This window comes from Hylaeus anthracinus, unplaced genomic scaffold, assembly GCF_026225885.1.
Source record: "Hylaeus anthracinus isolate JK02 unplaced genomic scaffold, UHH_iyHylAnth1.0_haploid 11989, whole genome shotgun sequence".
NCBI lineage: Eukaryota > Metazoa > Arthropoda > Insecta > Hymenoptera > Colletidae > Hylaeus > Hylaeus anthracinus.
Window position 1 is genome coordinate 9,519,885 of NW_026534337.1, and position 26,547 is coordinate 9,546,431.

At 42.1% G+C, this 26,547-nt stretch overlaps 2 protein-coding genes across 6 annotated transcripts in view; one reads left to right on the forward strand and one right to left on the reverse strand.

Annotated features, from left to right (window-relative positions):
- Nucleotides 1-26,547, reverse strand: part of LOC128887937 (synapse-associated protein 1) — a 114,119-nt gene that overhangs the window by 67,330 nt on the left and 20,242 nt on the right. For all 5 annotated transcript variants that reach the window (XM_054144454.1, XM_054144455.1, XM_054144456.1 and 2 more), the window contains one exon: nucleotides 15,713-15,834. In XM_054144454.1, the coding sequence (XP_054000429.1) occupies nucleotides 15,713-15,834 (122 nt within the window). The remainder of the gene's footprint in view (nucleotides 1-15,712; nucleotides 15,835-26,547) is intronic.
- Nucleotides 25,172-26,547, forward strand: part of LOC128887947 (uncharacterized) — a 478,906-nt gene continuing 477,530 nt past the window's right edge. The window contains exon 1 of the mRNA XM_054144471.1: nucleotides 25,172-25,182. The gene's annotated coding sequence lies outside the window, so the exon portion shown is untranslated. The remainder of the gene's footprint in view (nucleotides 25,183-26,547) is intronic.

The window sequence follows — 26,547 nt, forward strand, 5'->3', positions numbered from 1 at the left end:
CTTATTTCGCAACAATCGAATACGATTCTGTGAAGTCAATCTATCCCGATAAACGCATCGAGGTGCAACGAAATTGAGACGGCTGATTAATAATTATTGAATTTACAACCCTGATTTTCCGCGGAGATCTGCGGGCTCTGAACGCCGTATTTATGAAGCGAACGCGTTCATTGTTAACGCGAATTACAAATTCATCGATCGAGTATTGGTGGACGATATTTCCAGTAATAAATTTTATTCGCCTTTCTCGCGATGCTGTGAACTTTGTTTTAACGCCTTATTTAAAGCCGTAATTGAAGAAGTTATTTGACGAAACAAAAGTGGGCACACGTGAATAGCGACGAGGAGTATGAAAGTGAGTATAAAGATGCGGAGTCGTAATAAAAATGATTAAATAACTTTGTTCTGTATATATCGAGACGAAAACTTTCTATAATTATAGAACTTTCTATAAAGTTTCCATAAACATGATTTTTCCGTTGGTTCCTCGGAACGTATTTATCGCGCAGACCCGTGGGAGCTTGATTCTATAGAACACAAAGGGAAGAAAACGAACCAGATGAGAAAGTAGGTAAAAATTCCAGGGAAAAAGTATCAACAATATCGTTCGTTTAATTTCGATTCGTATTTATATCCTGCAATCTCGGCGCAGATAGCAAATGCGTAAAAGGTAAAAGATTCAAAGAAACGAAGCACGAAGGCCAAGGAGAAAAAAATCGCGGTGGTGAGGTATAATATCACTCCCATCCACTATGCAATCCATATTCATTGTGCAATAACGCGGTATCAAACAGAAAAGGAAAATCAAATAAACCAGGTGGAAGAAAGGAAAAAGACGCAACCGTGAAGAAACGGGAAAAGGAGGCCACCTGTGTTTGCTTACTCTGCGATTCCTATTTATTGCTCAGCGACTGTGTTTTATATCGAATGTGTCGAACGTCGAGTGGAAGCAAATGAACAAAACGGACGACGATGAATGTCACAAACAACGGGGAAATTTTCCGCGGCAAAGCGCCATCGATTCGATGATACTAATCTGCTGCGAAGTGGGCCAAAATTTATTCGTAGGGGAGCGGAAACGATTGATTTTATTGCTGGCTAGGTGTTTGGCAGATACGGGGATGGAAAGGGTTAATATTAGAGTTGCCAGTGGTCAACTCATACTCCTTGTGCTGGTTACTGTGTAACATTGGATTTTTGAAAATAGAAAGTGTATGGACGAATTAATTAATAGATACCTCGTTCCTTGTTTAAATTATTCTCATCAAAAATTGCAGTAAGAATATAGTTAATAACTCAGTAATTTCAGGGAGAAGTCTAAGGAACATGAGTCATATTCATCGACTTGGTAGAACCAGTACGAAACTATGAAAATACGTAAATATTTTTAGGTGGTCAACTCATATTGCTTGTACATGCTACTGCATAACATTGAATTTTTCAAAATAAAAAGTGTATAGACGAATCAATGAATAAATACCTTGTTCCCTATTTCAATTATTCTCATCAAAAATTGTAATAAAAACGTAGTCAATAATTCAGTAATTTTAGGGAGAAGTCTAAAGAACATAGGTAAAAATTGACCGAGAAGTAGAACTAGAACTAGTGCTAAAGTATGAAAACGTGTAAATATTTCTCGGTGATCCTCCGGTAACTGTAACAAATTTTTATGCAATCAATCGAGTAACCTTTTTATTATAAATTTCTCCTCTACTCCCTAAACCTCCCTTTAAAACCTCCCTTAAGCTCGATCGACCGAAGGGATCGACGACTTTCGGTAGCAACCTCGATCGAGTGGTGGATATCAATCCGCGAGATGTCTACGGAATGCGGCGCCTTGAGCGATGCACCGGTGCAGCCCTACGAAGGTCAAGGCTCGTTATCGATTACTCCTCCGAGTGTCTGCGCTCGCAGGGCTGACACTGCCGGTGGCTCCAGGGGGTTCGGACCATCCCCTGCATAATACGCGCGTATTACGTGAACGACCGAGGAAACCTTATAAATTGATTTACCCGGCTGCTAACCAACCGCGTCGTCGTGGAACCTCTTCTCCTCGTGTGTTCGATTGTCGCGTGTGGCGAAGACCCTAAATTCGATATCGTTGCCACGAGCCAACGACGTCCACGCCGCACGTTGTGCAAATTGGTGTCTCCTCGTCACGGTCCTTAGCATAACCGAACCTTTGAACGAGGAGATAGCTTTGACCTGGTGGTCGTCGTCCGTGGAACGTTTGCCTTTCGTCTCCATCGAGCCAGAGGACCGCCAAGCGAACGTTCTGAGGTCGAATGGAAATACCACACACGGTACCGAGCACACAAAGGGTTCCATCGACCGGAAATCAGTGGCGGAAACGCGTGTGAAAATAACGAGGGTAGATTTTTCTGGCCCCCGGATTTCGTGCAGCCGTTTTCCACCCAGCTCCGATACCGATCGCTGCCTGTTTTATTTCCGTGGACCGTGCAACGACAAATATTTACTTCGGTAATGCGAATTCTTCATCCGGAAGAGAAGGCTGTTTCGTCGAGAGCGAACGGAATTCTGTTTTTCGTGCCCTCGTTCGTTCGTTAAAGGGAAATATTGGCCAGCGATCAGCGCTTGGTATTAGTTCGTTTCTGCGACGCGAACGGCTTTAATTGATAACGGAAAAGTGATATTTTCCTTTGCCTAGTTTTTACTGGAATGTGTGCCAGTCGATTGATCGGCTGCAGTTTATCGAACGGCGAAGCATTGGGACAAAAAAGGGGATCAGTTAGGGGTTGATGTATTTTCGGTTCGTAAAGTTTTGTTAAACATTGTAGAATTAGTGTTTTAATTTCGCTCTCGACGATCATCAGGGTTCAGTCGATTGTGTAAGTCGATTCGTAACAAGCTTTACAAATTACTGTATATTCTGACGACGAGCACAGTTTAAGCGACGTAATTGCTCATGGCTAATTATATCCACGTTCAACCAGACGTTTCCTTCTCTTAGAATCTCTGTACCGAGTAAGTTACTGTGTCAGAGTCGCGACAAAGGGCTACGCCGATCTGTCTACAACAATAAAAAATACGAATAGTGCTCTTCGAAACTGCTCCAATTTACTCGTTACTCGTGACAAACGGGGGAAGTAAGGTGACTTTTATTGTGATGGATGTTGAAAGTGATGCAACTTTTCAGTGGAGAGCTTGCGAATGCTAATAAATTTATGCTCCTCGAGATTTATCCCCAAATCTCGTTGTTTCTTGCAAATTAAGTGAGAGAAGAAACTTGTGTTTTTAATTAAATTTCGTAATTCATTACGAAGGCTCTTTGTACCCTGAGATATATCCCGAAGCTGCAAGGTACCTCTTTTATACGAGAAACTGAACGTAACAATACGTGCACAAATGACGATGAGTAAAAATCCTCTCATTTTGTTATACACTTATGTTTCGTTTTACTTGTTAAGAATCAAGTAATCTAAAAAATAAAAGATACACGGTGAGTGACATTTATACGAGTTACTACGCTAGAAGTAACTCTGACTGAATCCAGGCCACTCGCGGAATATATTTTTTATCCAAGGGAAATGAGAAGATTACACGAAAGGTTGGTCAACCCTGGAACGAATAAAAAAAAAATCCCTGCGTTTAGGTTTCACGCACGTGTCTGGAATTCAAATTACCCCGAAGGTCAGAGAGGCGGGAGGTTAAAGGCACAGGCTTCCTTCGCATTGTAAAAGAAGAGTAACTCGAGGGCATTCAGGAAGTCGTGCGACATAAAAATAACAACAAAAGGGGCGACGGTACGCGGCGAGATCCGATAATCGATCAGAGTATCCCCGGGGTCGTCAACAATGATCTCTGATCGGGCAACTCGCGGAGCAGTGTTACGCGAGGTGTCCATCAGGGTCTCTTTGATCTTGGCGTGAAAACTCTATTTCGGTCCGGTGCTAGTATCGGTGTGGCCACATCGGGACTGCGCTACTCCAGATTGCGGAATTTTCACACTGTCGACGACCGCAGTTTACCACGACAAAGGGGACCGATCGCGCGATCACGAAACCGTCGGAAATTGAACAACATCGACGGGTGCTTTGACCCTCGTTCGGCTATACGTATCACGTACAGTAGCAATATAATCCCGGTACGGTCCGAAAGAAACGCATTGTTTTTCCCATTCGAATCGGCCGACAGTTTGACAAATTGAATTAGAAGAGCCTCTGGTGCGACCCACTCGACCCGTCGAGCAGCCATCGCGCACCGCGGGCGCAAGTCTCGCGATACTTTGACGAACAAAAGCCAGAACTGTTTGAACGACTGTAAACATTCTCGCTTTTTACGCAACCAATTCGAATGGGTCTACTGTTCGGAAGGTAGTGGTGTTGTTTTTGCATTCAACGATAAAATCCAAGATTACCGATTGCTTTTCCTGAACAGAAATTTCATCGATGATGCTCGCGTTTAGAATAGGCTCCTTTTTAAAAGAAAACTTATATTATCGGAAGATGAGAAGAAGACTTAGGGTAGGTAGGACTGGAAGAAATTAGGGTGGAATTGCCAATAGTGGGATAGTCACGCCTCTATGGAAATGATCGTATTTAAATAACGAAGACAAGAAGAGCGGTGTCAACGCATGAAGCAAACGACTAAATAGGGGGCAATAAGTAGGCTACGAAAGCGTGAATATTCTTTCTTGCTCCTGTGCCGTTTCTCTAATATCCTTTTCAGCTCCCAATAGTACTTCCCAATTACCGTCGCGCTTGCAGACATTCTCTACTGACGGGAACAAGGTCTCGAATAACGACGGGAAGGGGGACATTAACGCAATCGATTGTGGTTCGCAGACGCGTGGTCAGAGCCGTCGTATCTCTATTAATTTACGTACGAAGTGACCTTCGTGAGCGTCCAGAGCCAGCTGGTACAGTTCGGCAAAAAGGCCGGCTAGGGGACGGGAAATTCCGGCGGTGGGCCAACGAAAATCGATAATGCGCTGCGCAAATGGAAGCCTTTACGCTATCCTGGTAAATTTGACGATAATGATAGAGCGGGTCCGTTCCAGCGGGCGGGAATCGTTGAAACGCTCCCGGGGCCATCAGCTGTTCGGGAACCTTGAGCTGTCAAACGGTCGAAATTCACAGGCGGATGGTATCGACATTCGATATACGCAGTATCGAATCCGTGCAAACAGGCGCGGGTGGCGTGTGTATGTATGCGAAAGAGTGGGACAGAGAGATAGGGAAGGAGTCAGAGCGAGAGAATCTAGAGCAGGGGTGCACAACTTAAAGTTGATGCTAAATCGACTCTTCCTGCGACTTTCGGGTTTAAGATCCTAGATGACGAACATAACGGAACATAACAGAATTTATTCGAATTTTCGTAACACTTGTTAAGGTTAATTGTTCATTATTGGCAGAGGTCAGAATATTCGAATAAAAAGCACCTATATATCCTGGAAATTGTTTAGAATCAACCAATGTTTCCCTATAGGGACGTTTAATAGGCTCACAGAATTCGTTCGGTTTGAAATGATGGTTATCTCTCTGCCAGCTGATGACAAGCTTGACGGGAACTTCAACTATCCTGAACTCAAGAATTTTTCCGAAGGAAAAAGAAGATCACAGAACAAGATGGCCAATATTGAGCGTTAAAATCCAAACAAACTATTTGGCCGACCTAATCCCTTACGATACATCGATACTCTGAATCTGCCTTTCTACAAGATCATCGCTGTACTTGTCGTGTACGCGGAAAAACGTTGCGCAGATGCAACTTCAAATGGCACAAAAAATTAAACGATGTTCTTTTCGTGAAAAGCAACCGCGCTCGATATGACAGATGTTCGATACGGTAAAAATGACGATGTCAGGTAGGAAGTGACACGCGTTAATTAGTTGACGAACGTATAAACGAGCTGAAATAAAATTCGCTGAGTGGAGGGATTGAATTGCACCGTATGTTGTCCATCCCTGATCTACAGAGAGAATTAGAGACGCGGAGGTAGTGTGTGCGTAGAGCTAGAGGCCGGAGAAAGTTCAAGGCTCAAGGCATCGATTCTCGCGGGCCGAGACGAAGACAGAAAGCGCGGAAACCCGCGTCGCGGACAGAGAAGGAGACACGGCCGTGCACACGTACAGAGATTGTGGCGGGCAAACAAACCGTAGGAAGGGGATTAAAAAGGGACGAGGGTGCGACGGGGGACAGCTCGATAGAAAAGAACGGGAGAAGCCACCTACTGTCGTCGGTGTGTCCGAGCGGATCCCGGCGTAGGTGTTATTGCCATTTTTTTTTTTTTTCGCAGAAGTCGATGCACAAACTGGAAGATGTTCGGTGGTGTGAGTTGGCCCGCGTTCGCGTAGTTGGGTCTCGAATGAAGAGGTTGGCGCTCGAATCAATACCAACTACCTCTGTTCTGTGCCTGTGTATGCAACGCAGCGTAGTTTCGTCGCGGGACACGTACACGGACGCGAATGGCTGGATGGGTGTACGTGCAAGCGTATAGATCTTTCGAACTAAACAATTCCTACGTTTGCTCTTAGCAGTTTCTGCAAGTAAAAGAAGAAAATCTTTTGGATTTACAGTAGTCGCTGTTCTATCCTCGTGTCCGAATGGATGCAATTTTATCTCATACTCTTTGGGGCAATTTGTGTTTTGTAAAATAATGCAAAGGCTGGTTGTGTTAATATTATGAATTGGTTGCTGCAGGGTGTCAAATTTGTCTACTTTAGTGTTGTTAAAATTGGATTACACGATTGAAGAAGGAACTTGGTTGTCAGTTGAAGAGTTTTCTCGTTTTTCGTCTACCTTTTCTGTATATTTTTTTTTTGTATATTTCTTTTAATCCCAAATACAGGTCGAAATAAATTATATTCGTGATTGTATACATATCGAGATGAATTATTCGTGATTATATTCGAGACTGATATTAACCCTTTGGCTTACTATTTCTGTAGAATCGTGCGTGCCATAATCAGGTATAAAGTTCCTTGCGCCCTTTCATATGACGTGTCCGACTCGTGTTTTCCATGTTCGACTCAAATTCTGTACCACGATAGGTTAAAGGGTTAATCAAAAGACTCTAAACATTAAACAGAGTACAATTGTTAACGTCACACGCCATATTTGATAACGTATCCACAAACACAATCCAATGTAAACACGATGGAATATTAAATATTTGAACGCATGAATTTTTGTCGTGCACGGAGTTGCGCATAGTTCGCGTGTGCACGTGCGGAGTTGGTTTTGCAACTGTAACCACCGCGGCATCCGACCGCTGATAATCGTTCCTGCGGCCGGAGCTCGTCTGACTATGGACGGGCGCGACTACTGCGGTGGCCGTACGTCGAGCTTGACGTGTCGAGCGCGATCCACTTGTTGGATGATATTAGCGATCATTATAGTCGGAGTTATCGTCGCAATTTAACGGTCCGTCGACGTGATTCAAACTTTCGAGAAATTACTGTTTCGTAACGCTGCGACGCCGGACCGCAGGACGCGAAGTTGCAACGACTCTCGATGTCGCCAGCTAAACGGATTTTAATTGATGCTCCGCGTGATATTTAAAGCGTAGGTTACTACGATTAATATAACGTTAGAATATTTTGTAGAGATTTAAATGTTACGGGGGTTGCTAGGGCGTTCTGGTGCTGTTACTCGAATATTTCAGCAGGTGGATATTTTCGAGGTAGATTTTTCATTTTCTCTTAATTGTTTATACGTGTGGGAGTCCATATTTCAGTTTGGTTATTGGGTGTGTAGTTTACAAAGCTTGTTTATTGAGCCTGATACACTTCGATATTTATGAAATTCTTACTTCACAAGTATTTTGCATTTGCTTAGATGCGTTTCTACATTCTCTGACATTTCTAGTGAGAATTTCAGTAGTCTGTTGTACTTCTTATAGCTCGGGCACCTCGGGATCGCCACACCAGTACTGAAGACGAATTCAAAGATGCCAAAAGAGAGATTGCATTCTTTTATATCCACGAATGCCTCCTTTTCTTTACATTTCATAAATAATTCATCAAAAAATCATGAAACTCGGTAACTCCTAAATATAAATCACTGATTCCGCCAAATTACTCTCCGTACTCTAAACATTTTTCGTTAGAACCTTAACTACCATTGAAAGTGAGACAACAGATTCTAAACCGATTCTAGAGACAGTTCTCTACCGACGTTGTTGGTTTTTCTCCTTTGCCCTAAGTGTTGTCATTATTCCTGTGCACGCGTCGCCTTAGATCGCGGAGCGACAGCTAACGAGCTCACGCGATCTCTTGATTTTTTCCGCCAGGCAATCGCGACAGCCCCGAAGGTGAGGGGCACACGTGCGCATCCACGCAACTTCGCTGTTTCCGGATATAATGCATGATACGTGACGAGACGTGTTTGCTCGATTGTAAATGGTATTCAGCGATACCTGCCATTCAGATTACATGGATTTATCGGCTTCCGTGCGATCGAACGTCGCTAATAATTCGCGGAATTTAATACTCCTGCGCCTCGGACGTCGTGCTATTTGGTTGGGCGAAGAATGTCTTCCATCACGGGATCCATCAGCGTGAAAAGTATTGGTTACGTTAATAAACCGATGCTTGACAAATTTTGCAGGGTCGTTGTCCATGTTTTGCAAGGAAACGCTTGGTATTGTTTATATTTTCCATGTTCGAACGCGTGTAGTATCCGTCTTCCTTGTCTGGCTTGGCACTGTACCTATTCTCTTTACCTATTCACTGTACCTATTCTCTTTGTGATAACTATTCCCCTTGTCTGGATGAATACGTGAATTATTTCATTTGGTAGACCATTTACGGTTACTACTCCGTTTACCATCAGACATTCATGAATTCAGAAAGTATTCCACGCGTTTGACCGAGCACGATCTCATTCTACTACCTAGACCTGGAAGTAGAATGGGACCACGCCTGGTCAGACCATATTCCCCTGATGAGAGGGAGAGTTATTAATTAATTTGAAAATGGCTTTTGGTTGAGAAATGGTGGAAAAAATTTTGTATTATCCATTCCGAAGTCTACAATGAGCTGAATTCTCGTAGGGAAGAGTTACTCGCGGAAACAGCGATAGAGTTATTGATCGCGATGTCTATATTTGAATGCTCAAATTATATTTCCATTTTTATCTGTTCGAAGGAACGATCCCGTGATCTATTGCCAGCTAGAAAGTATCGTGAAAGTAAACTTTTATAACTCTGCGCTTAAACCCGAATCAAAGACACTTAAAACAATTTTTAATTGCCATTTGTCAGCCAGTTAGATACGTTGCGCATCCGTGTCTTTTCATCGAGGCTCGTCTCGATAAGTCGAAGGTTAACCTGTCGAAGGCCTTCTTTTTCCTCGTGAAAAATGTTACCTGCCCTGGGTTGGAAAGCTCCGTTTCATTTTCAAGGTTTGCACGTTTGCAACGGTGAAAAAGTCTGTTCTAGTAATTAAGCTGTCTAAGCCGTCAACGAGTGTCTGCCTCCTGGACTAATACTCGATAATGCTGTCTGTGGCCAGACCAGCTCTGACAGAATTCAAAATTCGAAATGACACGGGATCTGAACGGTAAATGGTGTGTTATCTGACCAGAGGAAAAGTCGGTTGAATGTACAAGGTTGAATCGGTTTCATTGAACGTAGAAAGCTGAAGTCTCGATTCTAAATTAAACGTTTTTCACTGATACGCGGGTCTTGTCGAAATTAATTAGCTTGTCATGTGTTAACCTTGTATTAACTGGAATATTCATTGGCCTGCAGATGTTTACGCAAATTCAAAGTGAAAATGAACATTCAAAATGTTTTATCCTTTAAACGGTGTACTATATATTTAAAGGACGAGACAGTTGAAATTTTGTAAAAATATGAATTTGCACAGGCAAAAAGATATATAATAGTCTAATAAATATAATATACTTATAGTATTTGTGCACATCTTCACATATCTTCCCCCAATTCCATTTACCACGAATGGTAAAATGCTTTCCTATCTTTCAAATTCGTAAATGCTAATAATTATAAGTCTAAGAACCACTCCAATCCGAAAATCAAAACAAATAAACGTACTAGCAAACATTATTACTTACTACTTCACGTACCTAAGCTTCCTCTATCGACACTTCCCGACTTATCAAAGTTCGCGATCGATGGAGTAATCCTGTAATTACCAAACTACCTATCCCGCGATTTAACTGACTTCGTCTACCCCGTATGAGCTCTGGGAGTCTGCTTTGGACACTTACAACAGTTCATCAACCCGCTCGATGCTCGAAGCGACCTGGAATATCACGAGCGTGACGACGTGTACAGCTCCCTCAAATCTAATATTCGCAAATGCTTCCCCCGAGTGTTTGGGGGTTGAATTTCGCCATCGATTCGCCGCGCGGCGTTCGATTCCCCCTGAAAACCGCATTGTTCCCGAAATTCCAATGTCGCCCGTAAATTTTTTCTCGCGTGCCAAGCCCTCGGCGTCCCATAACTTCATTATGCGCGTGACGGATCATAGCCGGGGCTGCAGCGCGCCGTAATTCATTTGAACGTCGAATAGGAGTGGTTCCCTCAGAGTTTGCCCCCTGTATAGGCGATGGGAATCTAATTTCGATCGGCATGGCGTTACCCTTTCATTGACCCGGCAATCGACAATGAATCAGCAACAATACGTATGTGCCAGCGGTATGTGATTTGTCCCCTCGAGGCAGATCCCTTTGAAACCCAATGGACGGAATACATCAAGTATCTAAATAGGAAAACGTGAGATAGAGCGTTTGTTTTGGGGAAAAATTAGCGATTGGACGTCTTGATTGCCACAGGAATATTTGGTGAATATATTTCTACGAGAATCAAATTTTCTTTGGAGAAAATTGTAAGCTGTATAATCCAAAGTCTGTCGTAGTACTTATTTTTATAGAGTTATCGAAGTTCGTGTGTCCTAAATAGATTTATTTTCTTTAACATCTTACTTTCAAAATTATGTTAATTAACTCCATAGTGAAAATGAACGTGTTAAAAAATATCAATCACTTCTTCTATTGTCTTTTCTTAACACTCCTTTACAGAGTGTATGCATGGATATTATTTAATAGAAGGGCCATTGGAGATTAATATCACACAGTTTAATTAATTCAAGCATAAACAGGGAACAAGATTTTGATACCTAAATCCTTACAATAAACAATGAATGAACTTCCTCGTCCCTTAATGATGAGATAGTAGTACAGATTTACTTGTGTTTAATAATGAATAATTTGACTAAAGGGAGGAGTTTCTCCAAGACGAAACATGAAGACAAAGTATGGGGATCCATAGTAGCACAAGAACGGTTAGACTCGCTGTTATAGAAATTGAAAACGACGTTCTCGCGAATTTATATTTTACCAACGTTTTGGTGACATTATGCAAAACCAATGTTTGAAACGTGATTGTCGATGGCTTCGGTAAGATAGATTTAATTTTTCTTCAATTTTTTTCCCTTTACTATTTTCCGTTAAATTTGAGGTAAGTTCAACGCGTCATAAAACAAACGCGAGACTTTCAATCGAATACTCCCGAGACACGTAACGGTTGTCACGATTGTCGAGGTCTCCTAAGAGAAATTGCACGTCACGTGTACACAAGGTACACGTCTTTTGCGAAGACGGTGAACCGCGGAACAGATTGCTCAACCCCGGGGAGAACACGTGACATGAAAAATCCTATGACTGCGAGAGCTAGGATTGCGGAGGATTTGTAACGATCAACAGCTATACCGCAAAATTCAATTCCGCGAGATTCATTAATATTTGTCCGTACCTGTTTCCTTCAAACTATAAGCTTCTGCCAAGGAACCAGAGGATAAATATGAAAACTTAATCCTTGCAACTGAAGACAGTGATCGATAAACGAATACATCCAGAACAAGCGGCTAGAGAAGTAATTGCGTTTCATCAAGACATCAGGAATCACAGTAAAAAGATTTTCGCGGAGAAGCTCGAGAGTACTATAAACATGGAGATTTCAAGCTGAGTGAAACGTCGAACTAAGTGGCGTTCAGCTCGCGACGTTTCGTATATCGAGACTCAAATGTGCTATCATCAAACTTTCTTTAAAAGTCCCAATACAAATCGCTGGGTGAAGAGGTGTCTAGGTCGAATCGAGGGGAGAATGGACGTCACGCGACCCAGAAACGAAATCAAAAGTGAGGACGCGATTGATAAATTTCGACGACCTACATTTTGAAGCCAGCCACTTAAAATCCATTTGGTCGATGCTCGTCGAACGGCGCGGGCGAAGGACACAATTTTTCCGCGAAGCAAAATATCAATTGCGACAGTTGCTCTTCGATACGGTAAGCCGGCGGCAATTGCTCGCGGATCGAGCACGAATTGAATAGATCGCTCGAAAGCTTTCGACGTTACGCGTTTCGATCGTCACGCGAGGATTTTCCGCCGATATTACCGATTGTTATCTTTGACGCTACGGAGAACCTTTTTTTTTATAGCGTTCCAATTATCCCGCGAACGAAGGCTCTCATACGAGTCGTAATCCCCCAATTGAGATTGAAAATTGCAATTTGCTGCGAAATTATTCAACCGGAATACGTAGTTTTAATACGCGAAAATGTACAAATTTGCTTCGAGCATCTCTCCTCGAACAAGCGCAAAGGAATAAAAGGGTGCTTAGCGAGTTTCGAAAACGTACATTTAATGACAAGTGACCGTGCAACGAATTTCCGCGAAAATAATAGTGCGCGGCAAATTCGCCTCGCGCCTGATATTGTTTCGCAAACAATAATTTGTCCGTCACGGTGGAAAAACGTTCCTATCAAACCTGCAAAACGTTTCGAAATAGTCCTTTGCGAAGTTATGTAGAGCAGATTGTCGTTTCGTTTTCCATAAAGATTACTCGCGGAATGAAACGATCGTAATCGATACAATTATTGCATTCAATTCAAATTTCTCTCTCCTCGCGGTAACGGTGTAGTTATATTATTCAAGCAGAGAGGAAAGCAGCGTGTGTGTACATTATATGTTAAATGCGGACATATTTTATGCACATTGTTCGCACGTTCCAATTCTGTAATACGAAATGGTACGTGGGCATTGAAAGTAGATTAGGAGCTTACTTCCCAAGGGTCAGCTCAGAAAATTATATGTAGTAAGTAGACTCTAGAGATTCATTGTGTGCAATGTTAATTCATACGTCATGTATCCTCGCGAATTTGTATACGAAATGATTTAACCAAACAGAAATTCTGTTCGAATAGAAATATGTAGGAATTTCGAAAAGAAATTATTAAATTTAAAGAAGTATAAAAAAGCAAATATTGTTACGTTGTTGCGAATTTTGTATACGAAATGATTTAACCAAGAAGAAATTCTTTCGAAACACAAATACGGGCAAATTTGAAAAAGAAATGATCGAATTTATAGTATAAGAATGCAAATATTCGTAACCAAATAAAACAGTACTATTTATCTAATTCCTAAAATTTTATTAGCTCGACGTTATAGTCTCTAGTTTCTATTGTAGGTATTTTCCTATTTAAAGAACCGAAACTCAGGGGTCGAAACGCCGTGACAAAAACCTTTAGAACCTTAAGTTCCTCCGATAAGGTCATGGAACGCGACGCGGGGGGAAAAGCTTGAGATTCAAAGAATTCCAATGGAGTTCGCTTTGAATGAGACGCGGTACATTGACACGCGAGGTTCAAAAAGCGGAATAGCGACGAATGTAAGGTCGAGAATGCGTGTAACGTGGAAAAATCGTCGCGATATCAGGGGGTAGGAGGGTGAAAGCGGTGCTTAGGAAAATATACAGCGATTTCCTTCCTGCGGAGAATATCCAGCGTGTCTCCGTTTCGTCGAAAGCATTATTCGCGTCGAAATGATATTCCCGTTCGCGAGTGAAATTCACGAATATCCGGGCCTCTCTGGCGTACGTGTCTAAATATTGATAAACCAAAGTTGAACGGGGGATGGAAGTTGACACGGGAATTTTTAACGGAACGATTCCCGCTCCCAGTGACATCAGTCATTTAATTCGTTGCCTCAATAATCTCTGTTCCCGTCTAATAAATCCGATATTATTGTTATTATCGCGAATGTCGAAGTAATTAACCGATGCGATTCGATCCATCAAAGTCTTATTTACAGATGCGCGGATAGCTTTGCTCTCCATAATTTAGATTATCGTATTACAAACGGTGAACCTGAAATACGCGGGAGTGCACGTACGTCAGCGTGTGAACGCAAATTACGGACTCGAAATTAAAATTATTTCAGTGACATGCTGTCGGATACGCATTTCCAACGGGTGTATCGCGCAGTGACAAGTGACCTACATAGGAGATCAACAAACATTAAAAAATATGAAAATGTCACGATCAAAGAAATTAAATTTGAATCTGTGTACGTTAAATCGTTTGTTCGGACGCTGTCTATTCGGACAAACTGATAAATGCTACGTTGTTATTATTACAGCAAATGCCAAGGTAATTAACCAGGAAGACTCGATCTGTCAATTTGGTCTCGTTTACAGGGCACGTACGTAACAACGTAAATGAATCGATCCAGCACGTAATCGTCGTAATCGTGGAACATTTAACATTGACCCTGCGATTCCGTCGCGTTTTATCAGTCTCGTTAGCGAAGGATTAACCGTCCGATAACCAGATCTCGATTCTTGAACGCAAACACATTAATTCGCCTGCTGCGCGTCAACGAGGCATAATCGACGTCAGAAGAGACGTTTCAACCGATTTCTTTAATACTCCCCACGCCCCTTGCACCCCTGTACACGGAAATTATTTTCTACTCGGTCGAACGGAGGTTTATTCACCGGACGCAAATAACGCGAGACGCCCGCGCCAATTATCGCGGCACGTCGAAGGAGTATTAAAGTTTGCAGAATTAAATCTCAATATCGTCGGAAAGGAGATCCCTCTGCAAACGCTTTTTCACCGCGGTGTGCACGTAATTATCGGGAAATTCTATTTGTCGGCCGAGAAGCTACGAAGATAAACTTGTAGCTCGATTCGACGTCCGTGGTTGGGATTACGACGCATCTCGAAATTAAACAACGTTGGATATGTTTCTAAACGGCAACAGAGCCTGTGAAAGCCTGTGACGGGTTATTATAAAAGAGATTCGATATAGAAGCTTTTCTATTCGAAGGTAGGCAACGTTAAAAACGCATTTAGCTGCGAGCCCTGAATCGGTTCGATACTGCGGATCTGCGTATACGCTGCGTTATTGGTTCTGTTATTGTCGTTATATCGCAAGTTTGCAAGGATAGTCAGACTTTGAAAGGGATGGAAGATTATAATTGTTCTATGTTTCAATCAAAATTGTAGACGATCGGTTATATTAACTTAGTTAACTGCGTCATGGATGCCGTTATTGTCTTTGTATCGCAAGTTTGCAAGGATATCCAAAATTTGAAAGAGATTGAAAAATTGAAATTGTTCTATGTTTGAATAAAAATGACAGACGATCGGTTATATCATCTATATTGAAGTATTGCAAGCAGATTAAAAAAGGAATTTAATTTTATCGTAGTCCGAGAGCCTGACAAATATTTCTGGGAAAGAAAAACTTGAGAAACATTGTCGTACGCGATGCCTCCATGGTAATTCTCCCTAGCCTTGCAAAGGTGCGAGCTTCAGGTGCTCCGAATAAAGCACCGTTTCCAGTCGACGCGACGTCGAGACGGTCGCTTATCTCGGCGGATTATGAGATTAAAAAATAATGGAGGAACCAGTGAAAAGTGGATGTTACTCACATTCTCCTCGACGGTCTTCTTGATCTTGACACCAGCTTCTACGACGCTCTTGCCAGCCTTGTTCACAGCGCTGTACAAAAATCCGCCCAAGCTCTTAGCGCCTTCCAGCGCCTTCGTGGAAACTGCGGCAGAAAAGGAAGATAATGAGAATGAATGATACGTTATCCAGGGCAGCTGGAATTTAATGGGGAGTTCTTGAAAAAAAAGGGCGTAGAGCGAAGGCGGGAAAAGTCGTTCTCTCCGTGGAACGGCGAGGAAGCGCGAGAGACACCTTGAAAAGCCGACGTTCTAACCCAGATACGTCAGTCGGATCCCTCGCTAGGGATCTTTTCCCGGGGATTCTGCCATTTATCAGCGATGGTCGACGAAAACTAAACACCCCGACGAGGAAAATTCGCCCGAGCCGTGTTACCGTCTTGCCAGGAAACGGCTGATCGTGTAATGTTATTCCCGTCGCTGGAGAGAGATAAAACACGGTAGCAGAAAATTCGCGGAAGGTGGAATTTCTGATATCTCGGTTTCCCCAGCGCGCAAAGGAGAATTCTCACGGCTCGATGAAAAGGTGTAACGACGTTATCTCGCCGCGAATCTGGAGAGGTCTTAAAAACGCGACGGGACGTGGAAATATGTGACAAATATGATTTTTTTCTTTGGCGAAAGTCGTATTAAAGTTTGTATGGCTGGGTGATAAAGTGCATGGGTCGTACGGCGCAACGTGTGTGCGTAATATGACCGAGGAGCAGGTGAATCCATCTACGAAAGTAAATTGAGAGCGTGGGAGAACACTTTATCGAACGAAATTGCGTAAGTATCAATCTCGCGATATTTTTCCACTTCGAGTGAGTTGTCTTGATACGAAGAAAATGAGATACGAAAACATGATATTTCTGATTGTACATTATCGCTAGATAAATTTGATTAAATGTAGTTTCCTTAGAATCGAAGCCTTTGCATAAGAAAAATTTTTATTTCATAGTTTATGGCGTGAAATATTTCAGTGCTAGCGAGAGAATATGCAACTGTTCGATTGAATAAATTTCGGAAATAAATGGCTGCACATTTGGTTGTTGGCTATCCATTATTCGAATAAATTGCAACCCAGATCTCTGGTTGCGCCACCATAGACATATCAAAATATAATACATTCCCGCAAGGCCAGTAAAATTTTTGCTTTGTATATTCTGGTTTCACTCGAATGTGTAGAGTTAAACATTACAGTGACGACCTGATTCTGTCAAGAAACGGAGACAAATATCGAAAGCGAGTCCAGTTGGGAACGTAGAACATTCGTTCTTTTTTCCTCGTAGAAACGAGTACTTTCTGTTATGAATAAACATGAGGTAGACGTTATTCTGCCAACGCAGTGCTGTATATTACAACCACTTTCAACGAAGTTGTTGAATTTTTAGTCATGGTACAATTTTGGTTGTGGATAAAAGTACGAAATTATTGTTTTCATACTTTTATATGTTCTTATATGGGGTTAAAATTATATTAATATTGAAAAGGGTTTGGATACGCTTTCTTCGACTTAATTAACCAACATTTCTATGGTGATAATAATAGCAATAATATCCTCAATTTTTAATATTCTCAGCTGAAAATTGCACCTTTCCTGACAAAGCCATTGCGAGGCTTTCCCTCGTCGCGATTAGGGGCAGGATATCCCAGTTGCCACCTGACGGAATAACTGACGGTGCGCAGGATCATATTAGCCTAATCACCGCGTTGGAGGACGTCGAAACACCAACTGGATGGACAGTCGATTTTTAATAAATTGCAACTGCTTTAAACGTGGCAAAATGGACAATGTTTCTTCGTTGCTCTGTCAACGAGCGTCAATGATTGGTGTTAAGAGAGCTTTTACTAGTAAAATACAGTTTAAACCATTGATGAAAAAGTTAGTCACGCTTCAACGTTAACACGCACAAACTATGGACGTGGTAGAGAAGAAGCTCAGTAACTCACTGCTCGACGTAAACCGAGGCCAATTTAATCAAACAAATTGAGCCACTTCGATTCGCGTGGCTTCATCTCTGTCTCTTCGACTCTTTCCCTCCCTGTTCGTCTTCACTTCCTATACGCTCTTCTTATTTCTTCCTTGAGAACAGTCCAAGTAATACAAATTACCCAATTTTCACTCGAACGTAACTAGTGAGCGATTAATGTTTCCCATGTCTGTAAATTTCATTTCCTCTGAATTTTTTGTCCTTTAGAATATAATGTTTCTTTTTTTTAATAAGCTGTCGAATGACCCATTGCAACTGGAATTTGGTTTCGAGATACATTCGACTCCATCACCCGCCTATACACACATCCGCCTATTACCACGTACGCGTACAAGCCGAGAATAATAGGAAATATTACACTAGGCCATTGTAACTAGCTGGTTTATCGTCGATAAATCGATAAAACGCGCCAAGCGACGTTCTCGCTGCACATGCTCGACGGTTGTTTTCCTCCGTGGTCGGTCTGAAATTCGATTCGACCGCGATATCGATGTGGACGTTGCTCGACACGTTAACATTTCACCGGAAGCCTATTCATTGGTTTTTTAATCCCAGCGACTACCTGCCCGACCTTGCCAGTTGTGTTTTCGGTTGTCGACTTGCAACGCTCGAAAAAGAAAAACGAAAAATCGAATCGAAATAACAGTAGAGACTTTTATTCGTCCTCTGATTTAGATTAGATTCGCTTCGACGCTTCTACCTGTACTTCGATCCTCCTCAGATTTCCGTACCCATATCTCCGTGCTCGTATAAAAACAGAATTTTCACTTCAGCGCAATACTTCGGATAGCAAAGTAAACAGCTGTTGATCGATCAAAAGAAAACGAGAACGAATAAAAGCTCATCAGAATAATTGAGGTCAAGTTTCCAGTGACAGCACTCCAGTTGCACCTACTCCCTGCACACTTTGATTTCCTTTTTCACTCGAGGATTCACTTTGTTTTTGCTCCCCGTCATGTTCGTTCCGTCGGCAAACGTATAATAAATAAATAATCGTGTAATCGAATGAACGTCGTTTAAAGAAATAAAACTCTGGCCAACTTTGCCCTCGCGGGCCACGATTCCGGACGCGTTCCGCGGTGTCCCAGGTCGAATAAGCTTCGACTCCGAGGTTCTTCGTAACGACACCGTCCCGAGGGACTCGATTCGCGAACAACGGAAAATACTTTCGAACCGAAACGGGTCACGCTTTTCTATCTTCCGCGAGACGGCCAAACTTTTTCGAAGCAATTCCGTCGCGTACACTAGTCAAGGTGAAACTGCGGCGAGACCGTCGATGCTTCTCTGCGAACGCGACGAGTTATTACTGACGTAACGATCTCGACTGCTTCGGATCACCAGTTACGAAGAGAGCACAGGAAAATGCACTGTATGCGAAGGATGGAGATACAGCTAGCATAAACGGTTCGCTATAACTCGTTGCGTTTGTCGCGATTAGATTTTCATAGAACGTTTTGTTCGAGATCTTCCTAATTCTTCTTTTTGAGCCTCGGGGATCTCGTTTTGGAGAATTTTAGGGAATCTCGAGAATTTTCTAAGTGGAACAGTCATGGCAGTTAAGCAAGTTAGGTAACATTATCTCGTAAATTAAACGAGGAGTACGTATTATAATGTGGGTTATCGTAGTGTCGTCTATTTAAAGTGAAATAATTCACGTTAACTTGTCTCAGCCTTATCTGTTGAGATTGTGGACAATATATAGGGTATTTCGTTTAAGTTGCACTGGTTGAATGTCTCGCGAGGCGATGAGGCTACCAAATAAATATTTTTATAACAGATATTTGGTGCAAAGGGATCAATTATATGGTGTAAATAATTTTATAAAATAAACATCTTTCTTTTAAAACATTTTCTTGATAACTTCATCCCCTTACAAGATACTTATCAATTCCTATTTAAGACAAGTCCAATACACGTCAAATTCATCACGTGCAAATAATTACTATCTCACGAAGAGTCTGCATCGAAAGAATAAATGCTCCGATTTCTCTAGAAACGGAAATTTGTTAAAAAATGTACGTAAACACCCGATGCGAAGTATCGAGCTGAAATATCTGAAATAATTTGCACGTTCTAAAGTTCCAAAACTGCCCTAGTTTTTTTCGCGCGCGGACTAGAATACTCCTTAAAAGCGTCGATTGGTCCCGTCGAGCGAAAACCATTTTAAGATCGTCGAGCAGAATTCCAAAAAAGGACACACAGATCGATGGCGAGCTTAAAGATTGAATTTGCGGCGAGAAACGTGAAATCGGATTACGCTTTTATCGCGCTGGTGATTCGATCATGTCAAAAATTCAATCGCGAACTTTTACCAGTAGAAAGGCATTGCTTGAAATAATTACGGTCTGGCGTCCAATAGCCCGACACGTTGACGTCTTTACGATGAAAATATCGGCGCGTTTAATTACTTTTTTTTCACACGATCGTGCAATTTTTACACGCGTTCAATTTGTTAATCCAAAGTTGCTTGACGTATAGTGCAACTTGGTTACAACGGGAATGTGACGTGTTCACGCTTTAACGAGCAACAAGTCGTAGTGATTTTAATTTACGTGCGTTCTCACACGATTGCTTACTTTTATAATGAGCGCGGTAAATGCGCGGTTGTGCGGTACGAAGTTTGCGACGTTAGAGAAATATCAAAGCAGGATCTTTGAAACAAACATTAGTTTTTAGTTTCGTGGTACACACTGTAATTGCATTGTGTTTGTTATTAATTACTAGTGTCTATCTTTTCTTTTTAATATTTCTTTTAGTAACCCAAGTTCGACTTCGTTCTTGTGTTATCTCGAATGTAATAACTGTAAGAATTCATTTTGCAAAAATTTAGTGAAACGTACACTTAATGCTACGTTTCTCCCGTTTTATAAAAATCGAGTAACGTGTATCCTTGTCAAAGGGTTGAAATCTCCAACAAGTTAAATACCAAGCGAAAATATGACTACACCAAGGATACAGCATCCCCTTTATCCTTCGTGTTCCCTGTGTACTTCTGAATTATTCAAGAACATGGTCTATTATCTTTCTGAATAGCGTAGTATACCAGATTTGCTAGCGTGAGCCTTACAGGGGCCCTTGCAAAGAAAAATAACGTTTACTAAAATATTCTCTTTACATCGTCGTCTCCCTATCGAAGCCATAATTACACGTAAACGCTCCCTTATCTCGTCGTAACACACATTAAACGTAAACATGAAAGTCAAACTAAAGCTCTGTTAGATAGTTATGATCATCCTTATCCATTCTACGTTAACGTTCAATTTTTGTTTCACCCTTTCTGCTTCATCCATTTTTGCTTTCGCATCGACCATCGCGACCCCATCGACAGAGAATAGCCTAGACGTTAACCGCGTGATCTCTTCTTTTTATCAACACCGCGTATAATAGAAGTCAAGCATCCGAAGCGATTTCCATTTCCGAAACGCAAATAAAACGCGACACCGAAATTATATGACGTGCCGACAGGCATTTAATCAAACGCCGACCTTGCACTTCCGTCGGTGCTAACCTCGCGCTAGTTTCGCGAGGGAAACAGCGAGAAATAGAAAAAAAAATGAAACAGGCAGTGTGTGTACAGGCTGTTCTAAAAATAGTTGAATAAAGTTTAAAAGGCTATAGTAGGTAGCCGTAAGAATAGAAAAGGTAATGCGAACGAGGATTATTGTTTTAGCAGTGTTCCCACACTTTGTCTAGGGAGGAGTTCGTGGTAAAGATCGTGAAATATAGAGTCGAGTGATTCTTTGAAAGAAACTAAAATTTAGCGTTTCAATTAAATTAGTTTTTACAGAGAGATTTTCTCTATTTTCCTACGTCGAAGAAAATTACATCTAAAGAGCAAAGGCTTCTCTTTGGACGTTGCAGAATATTACTCCGTAACAGAAATTCAGAATGTTTCCATGAATAATTCTGCATACTTGATTTTAATCAATGTTATCCATGGGAACATTCAGGACTTCAATTACGGATGACTGCTCCGCGATAGCAAAGAGAACACTGGCTATGTTGATGCAATTTTCTATGTTACACCTATGGGTTAGGTATGGGTTAGGTCCGGGACGTATATAATGGGTATTCGAAAGAGTTCCTGGCGTTTTGTCGTTCGATCAAGGCGAGAATGCTACGCAGGCTTGTGAAAAAGTTTGTGGTGTTTACAGACAAAGTGTTCCATCAAAATTTTGGTGCCAAAGATGCAAATGATTGAAAAACGCCACAAACTTTTTCGAATACCCAATATGTAAAGATTTAAATTAGTATACGTTTAAAGAATCCAAATATGTCGCGGGATATGAAAGATTGAGAGTCGTTTAGATTGCGCCAGAAGCTGAAGAAGATTCAAAGCTACCGATCGACCACGGGTCCTGTTATCGGAGGTTGAACGCGACTTTATAGAACCGACAGATGGATGATATTCCACGGAAACCGGGTGGAAAGCCCTTAAACGTCTCTCGAATATATCTGGCAGCGACGGATGCAACGGTAAATAAAGTTAGTAGCTTCTTCCTCTTCGCTCCTAAATGATTTAATAATCCTACGTACGACCTTATCCGAGCAGAAACGGATTTAGCGTTCGACCCGTGCCGAAGAAATCCACTCCGGCTCCGTCTTCCTGCGCTATAGTATTCGATTTATTACGGGGAGTCACTGCTCCCGGGGTGCATTGAACTTCGATGACAGCCGAGGCGGAAAATCTCCGAAGCATTCTTGTGAAAAGCGAGCACACGAACTACGGGAAGCCCGTAATAGGAGCAGGTATTTGTTGTTCCCGAACAACCTCGAGCGGAAAACTCGTTCTTTCTCCTAGAGCGTTCGAGTTAAGCATGGAAGAGCTTTCAGCCGGAAAACTGGAAATACGATACAGGAATTTAGCGATTCTCAAATTTCGATTACTTCTTCACTTTCTTAAGGAGCGCTAGGAGGTCTTCGTTTCCCCCCGAGGGAAGCCAACGAACTCTCCTCGGGCTAATAAACTTCGGTGCCGTCGAACCTCGCATACCGTCTTCCGAGACGTCGGTCAAAGAGCGCGATCTCGACGAGAACGCGGATAACCCGAGTTTCCAAAGACTCTCCGCGGGGTAACGAGAGCGAAATTCTTTTCTCCTGGTTTGGTTCGACGGTCGCGGAATCTCGACGACTTCCCTTTGTGGTTCACTCACGGGTTTCCCCTGTATATGGGGATGTATCCCCGGTCCCATCTTGCTGCTGGATCGAGGGACACAAAAGCAACGAAAAAAGTTTACACGGAGTTATGCCGTATTTGATCTTCCTCGCGAAGCAGATCCATTTTTGTTCGGTAAAGGGATGTGCCAGTCTTGGACATAGAAAAACTAAGGTTTGGAATTTTGTTATATAAAAACTGGATGATGGTTACAAACTTTGTGTTGTTGTTTATACGTGTCATGACGAAATGTTTGATTTTTTTTTTAACGTCAGAGCGAAGATATAATTTTAAATATACAGGCCAGGATTGGCCAAGATGACGAGAGTTGTATTGAATGTTTAATTTATAATATATGTAATTATTGGATTATAAAAGTAGCTATAATTCGGGAGCAAAGTCGAACAGGATAATTTTTTCTATTTTTCCCTACTGTACTTATGTTTTTGATTCATCATCGAAGTGGATCATACGTGTCAGTTTACAACTAGCGTATTTGTGCTGTGAAACAGGTAAAACCGACTATGGTCGTTCGAACAGCGACGAAATAGCTACGGAAACGCGAGCAGCGAGACTTACTGGCTTCACGATCCCGTAATTAATTCTAGTGGCAAGCTCAGCTCTTGTTCCTGAACGTCGAACGACTCGTTTGCATCTTCGATCTCGCCACTAAACCTGCGGTAATCCTCTTAAGACGGTATGTAAAGAGGACGTAGAATCTAGATATTACGTTGTAAATATAGTCCTCCATTGTACGCGATATCGACGACTAAGATATTAATGTTTTCGGGAACGTTTCTACATGTGAACGTCTCCACAGTTTCGAGACTATCGAAGAAGGCTGTGGTTGGACGGAGCATGTGCGCGCTGAAGCTCTTATAAATCGAGTTTTTCGGAAACAAATTGATTCATTGTTTGAATTTTAGTTAATCTCCTTAAAATAATGAATAAATTTTTGCTTTTGTTTTGGATGGGTCCCCTTACATAACACATGGTATCGCTAATGGATACTGTAAGTAAGAGAAGGGTGTTAGGAAAACGTGACCCTTCAGTTTTTTAACGGAGCGACACGATCAGTTATTTTACCCTGATCAAAAGTTGATATATCCGACGCCAGAGTCCCGTGAAGTTAATTTACAAGCCTTAATTTTCAGGGAAATGAGCGACGACAAATGATATTTCCTAAATACTTTGCACGAGGAAAATAAACATAAAACAAGATAATCCAACAGCTCAGGGTTAATATTCCGTTTCGTAACTTTCGTAGCTCGCAAACTACTCGTGAAAACTATTCATAGTTATGCGCAAGACGACCTATCCCTCGGAATTATCAGTTACCAGCAGTAGTTTCGACGTGACTTTTACGACGGGCTGTAAACTCGTTTAAAATGTTATCTATGCGAAGAATATAACCCTGGGGCGAAACGATAGCTTCTACGGGGACCACGCTCGCCAATTTCCGGCCAGTTAGAACCGAACAAAATTGAACGCGGGAGTAATTATCGAGCATTCCAGGGTCAGCTGTTCCAGAGTCATCGTACCGAGGATCGAGTTTCCCAGCGTGCAAGGTCGCCTAGTCGACGGTCAATGTCGGGTCAGGTTCGATATTTCGAAAATCGTACTGGTAACGAAATGGAGAATACCAAGCGCGAGAAGCGTCGAGGCCTCGCGGGCGTAGGAGCGCGAGAGGTCGGGAAACATCGTCGAAGCGTTGATTAAAACCGAGGCGCGGCTGCTCCTGCTTCGAATAATTAGTGCGTGCAATTAACCAACGAGTGGTCCATTAAATTTGCACGATTTAACGATTGTTTGTCGGGGGTCAACACAATTTTCCCGAGTCGGGATTAATGCCTCTCCCGAGACCTCGTTCAAGAATGCAAGCTCCATTATAGAAAAGGATCGATGACGGGGGGGTCCTAGAGCTTGGCCTGGTTAAAAACTCATGAAATTCTCGTCCAACTGCTGGGAGAAACCTTTTAAACTACGGCCGGAGAGGTAGGTGCCGATAAAACGCCGCGGAATTGTGGGAAATTCATTTCCAGGACGCGTGGACTACGAATTCGCGGAACGACTGTGATAAAGGCGCGGCGTTAAGCTCGCCATTAATGCGGGCTTACCACGCGCGATGATTACTGACGCCAATTTTCTTGCGGACGGAAGCGTGGCGGATCGAGTGGCGCCATTTATCAATGCGCGATGTAAAAAGCGGAACCGCTTCGCTGGCGCCAGTCGTTGGAAATTTGATTCGCGAAAGTCCCGAAGAACGGTCATTGGAAGAATAAAATTCCTGGAGGCGTATCAACGATGTCCATTTATGTATAATATAAAGAGGCAGCAAGAAAAGATGTCTAGCAATTTTTAAATTTAAATTCAATGTGAACTTCCCAAAGTCGAAGTAAGTCGATTCGTAAATGTATAATAATATTAGTATTTTATTTTGCATTGATGAATACATTGTGTATCCTTTGCATCAAAGTCTAATTTATAAAGCGCGAATTGAAACGCTGCAAAGAGTGAATATCTCGACGAAAGATAATTATAAATACCACTTCGCAATTTCTCTAATTCCTTTCAAGCCAAATTGCGTAATATTGTTTAAAAAAAATAAACATACATGGATGCGTATTCAATAAACCTGAAGAGAACATCCGTATACACCGTTTAACTTCGTTTAGCTCTTCGTAGGTCACTGGTATTCATTGTAACCACTAAGGAAGGGCCCGGAATTTTGTATTTTTAAGTATAAGTAAAGGATTATGACGCAAAAAGCAAAATAAAAAAGAATTCCCAGGGAGTACCGCCTCATAAAAGCTTAACAAGTGTCCCGATTTCGAAAAATAAATCCAAAAGAATTATTGTAAACCCATAAATAAATAAATTCTATCAACTCGAATATAAAGAGAACGACCAATCCTCGAACGAAAACAGAAAATTGTTTGGCTATAAATTTCGAGCGTTGGAAATTTTCCCTTATATTTAAGGGAGCCTTTGGAAAAAGTTTGAAAACCATTGCATCAACGAGAGACTGAACGAAAACTAATCGGATTACGGTCTCGCGCGGCCGCGACGAGGCAAAAACGCGGAAAAAAGTTTCAGTGGCATCGGACAACCTAGATTTCCGCTGAAACGCACTAGCCGGGACAACCTTGACCCGGCGGGGCCGCGAACACGAGGCAGAAAAATTTGTGGAAGCGCACCGCGAACCTGACTCTCTCCCCCAGGCGCCGGAATCCGTCACCGCAAATTATTCTCTACGCGGCGAGTGCGTGGCGCTTTAGAAACGCGATGCCTCCCAGCCCCGTAGCCTGTGACTGACGTTTGGGATTTGAATTTCATCGAGTGAAATTTCCTCGTTTCTCTCGGTATCCTGTCTCTTTGACCACGAAAAACACGGAATAGCCTTGACCGTTTAGCTCGCGTTTGCCCAGCTGGAGTCCGTCCGTTATTATTAATAACGCCGACATAAAGTCGTTTCACGTTGAAAACACGATTACGTTGAAAACCTCGGGTGCTCGACGGTTTCTCCGATGCGCACGCGAATTGATAATCAACGAATTCGCTCGTTGATTGAATTTAGAAAATTCTCGTCAAGGATTCTACGGACGCAATTGCATCTTTGATATAAAATACTATAAATACTATAAATACTATAAATACTATAAATACTATAA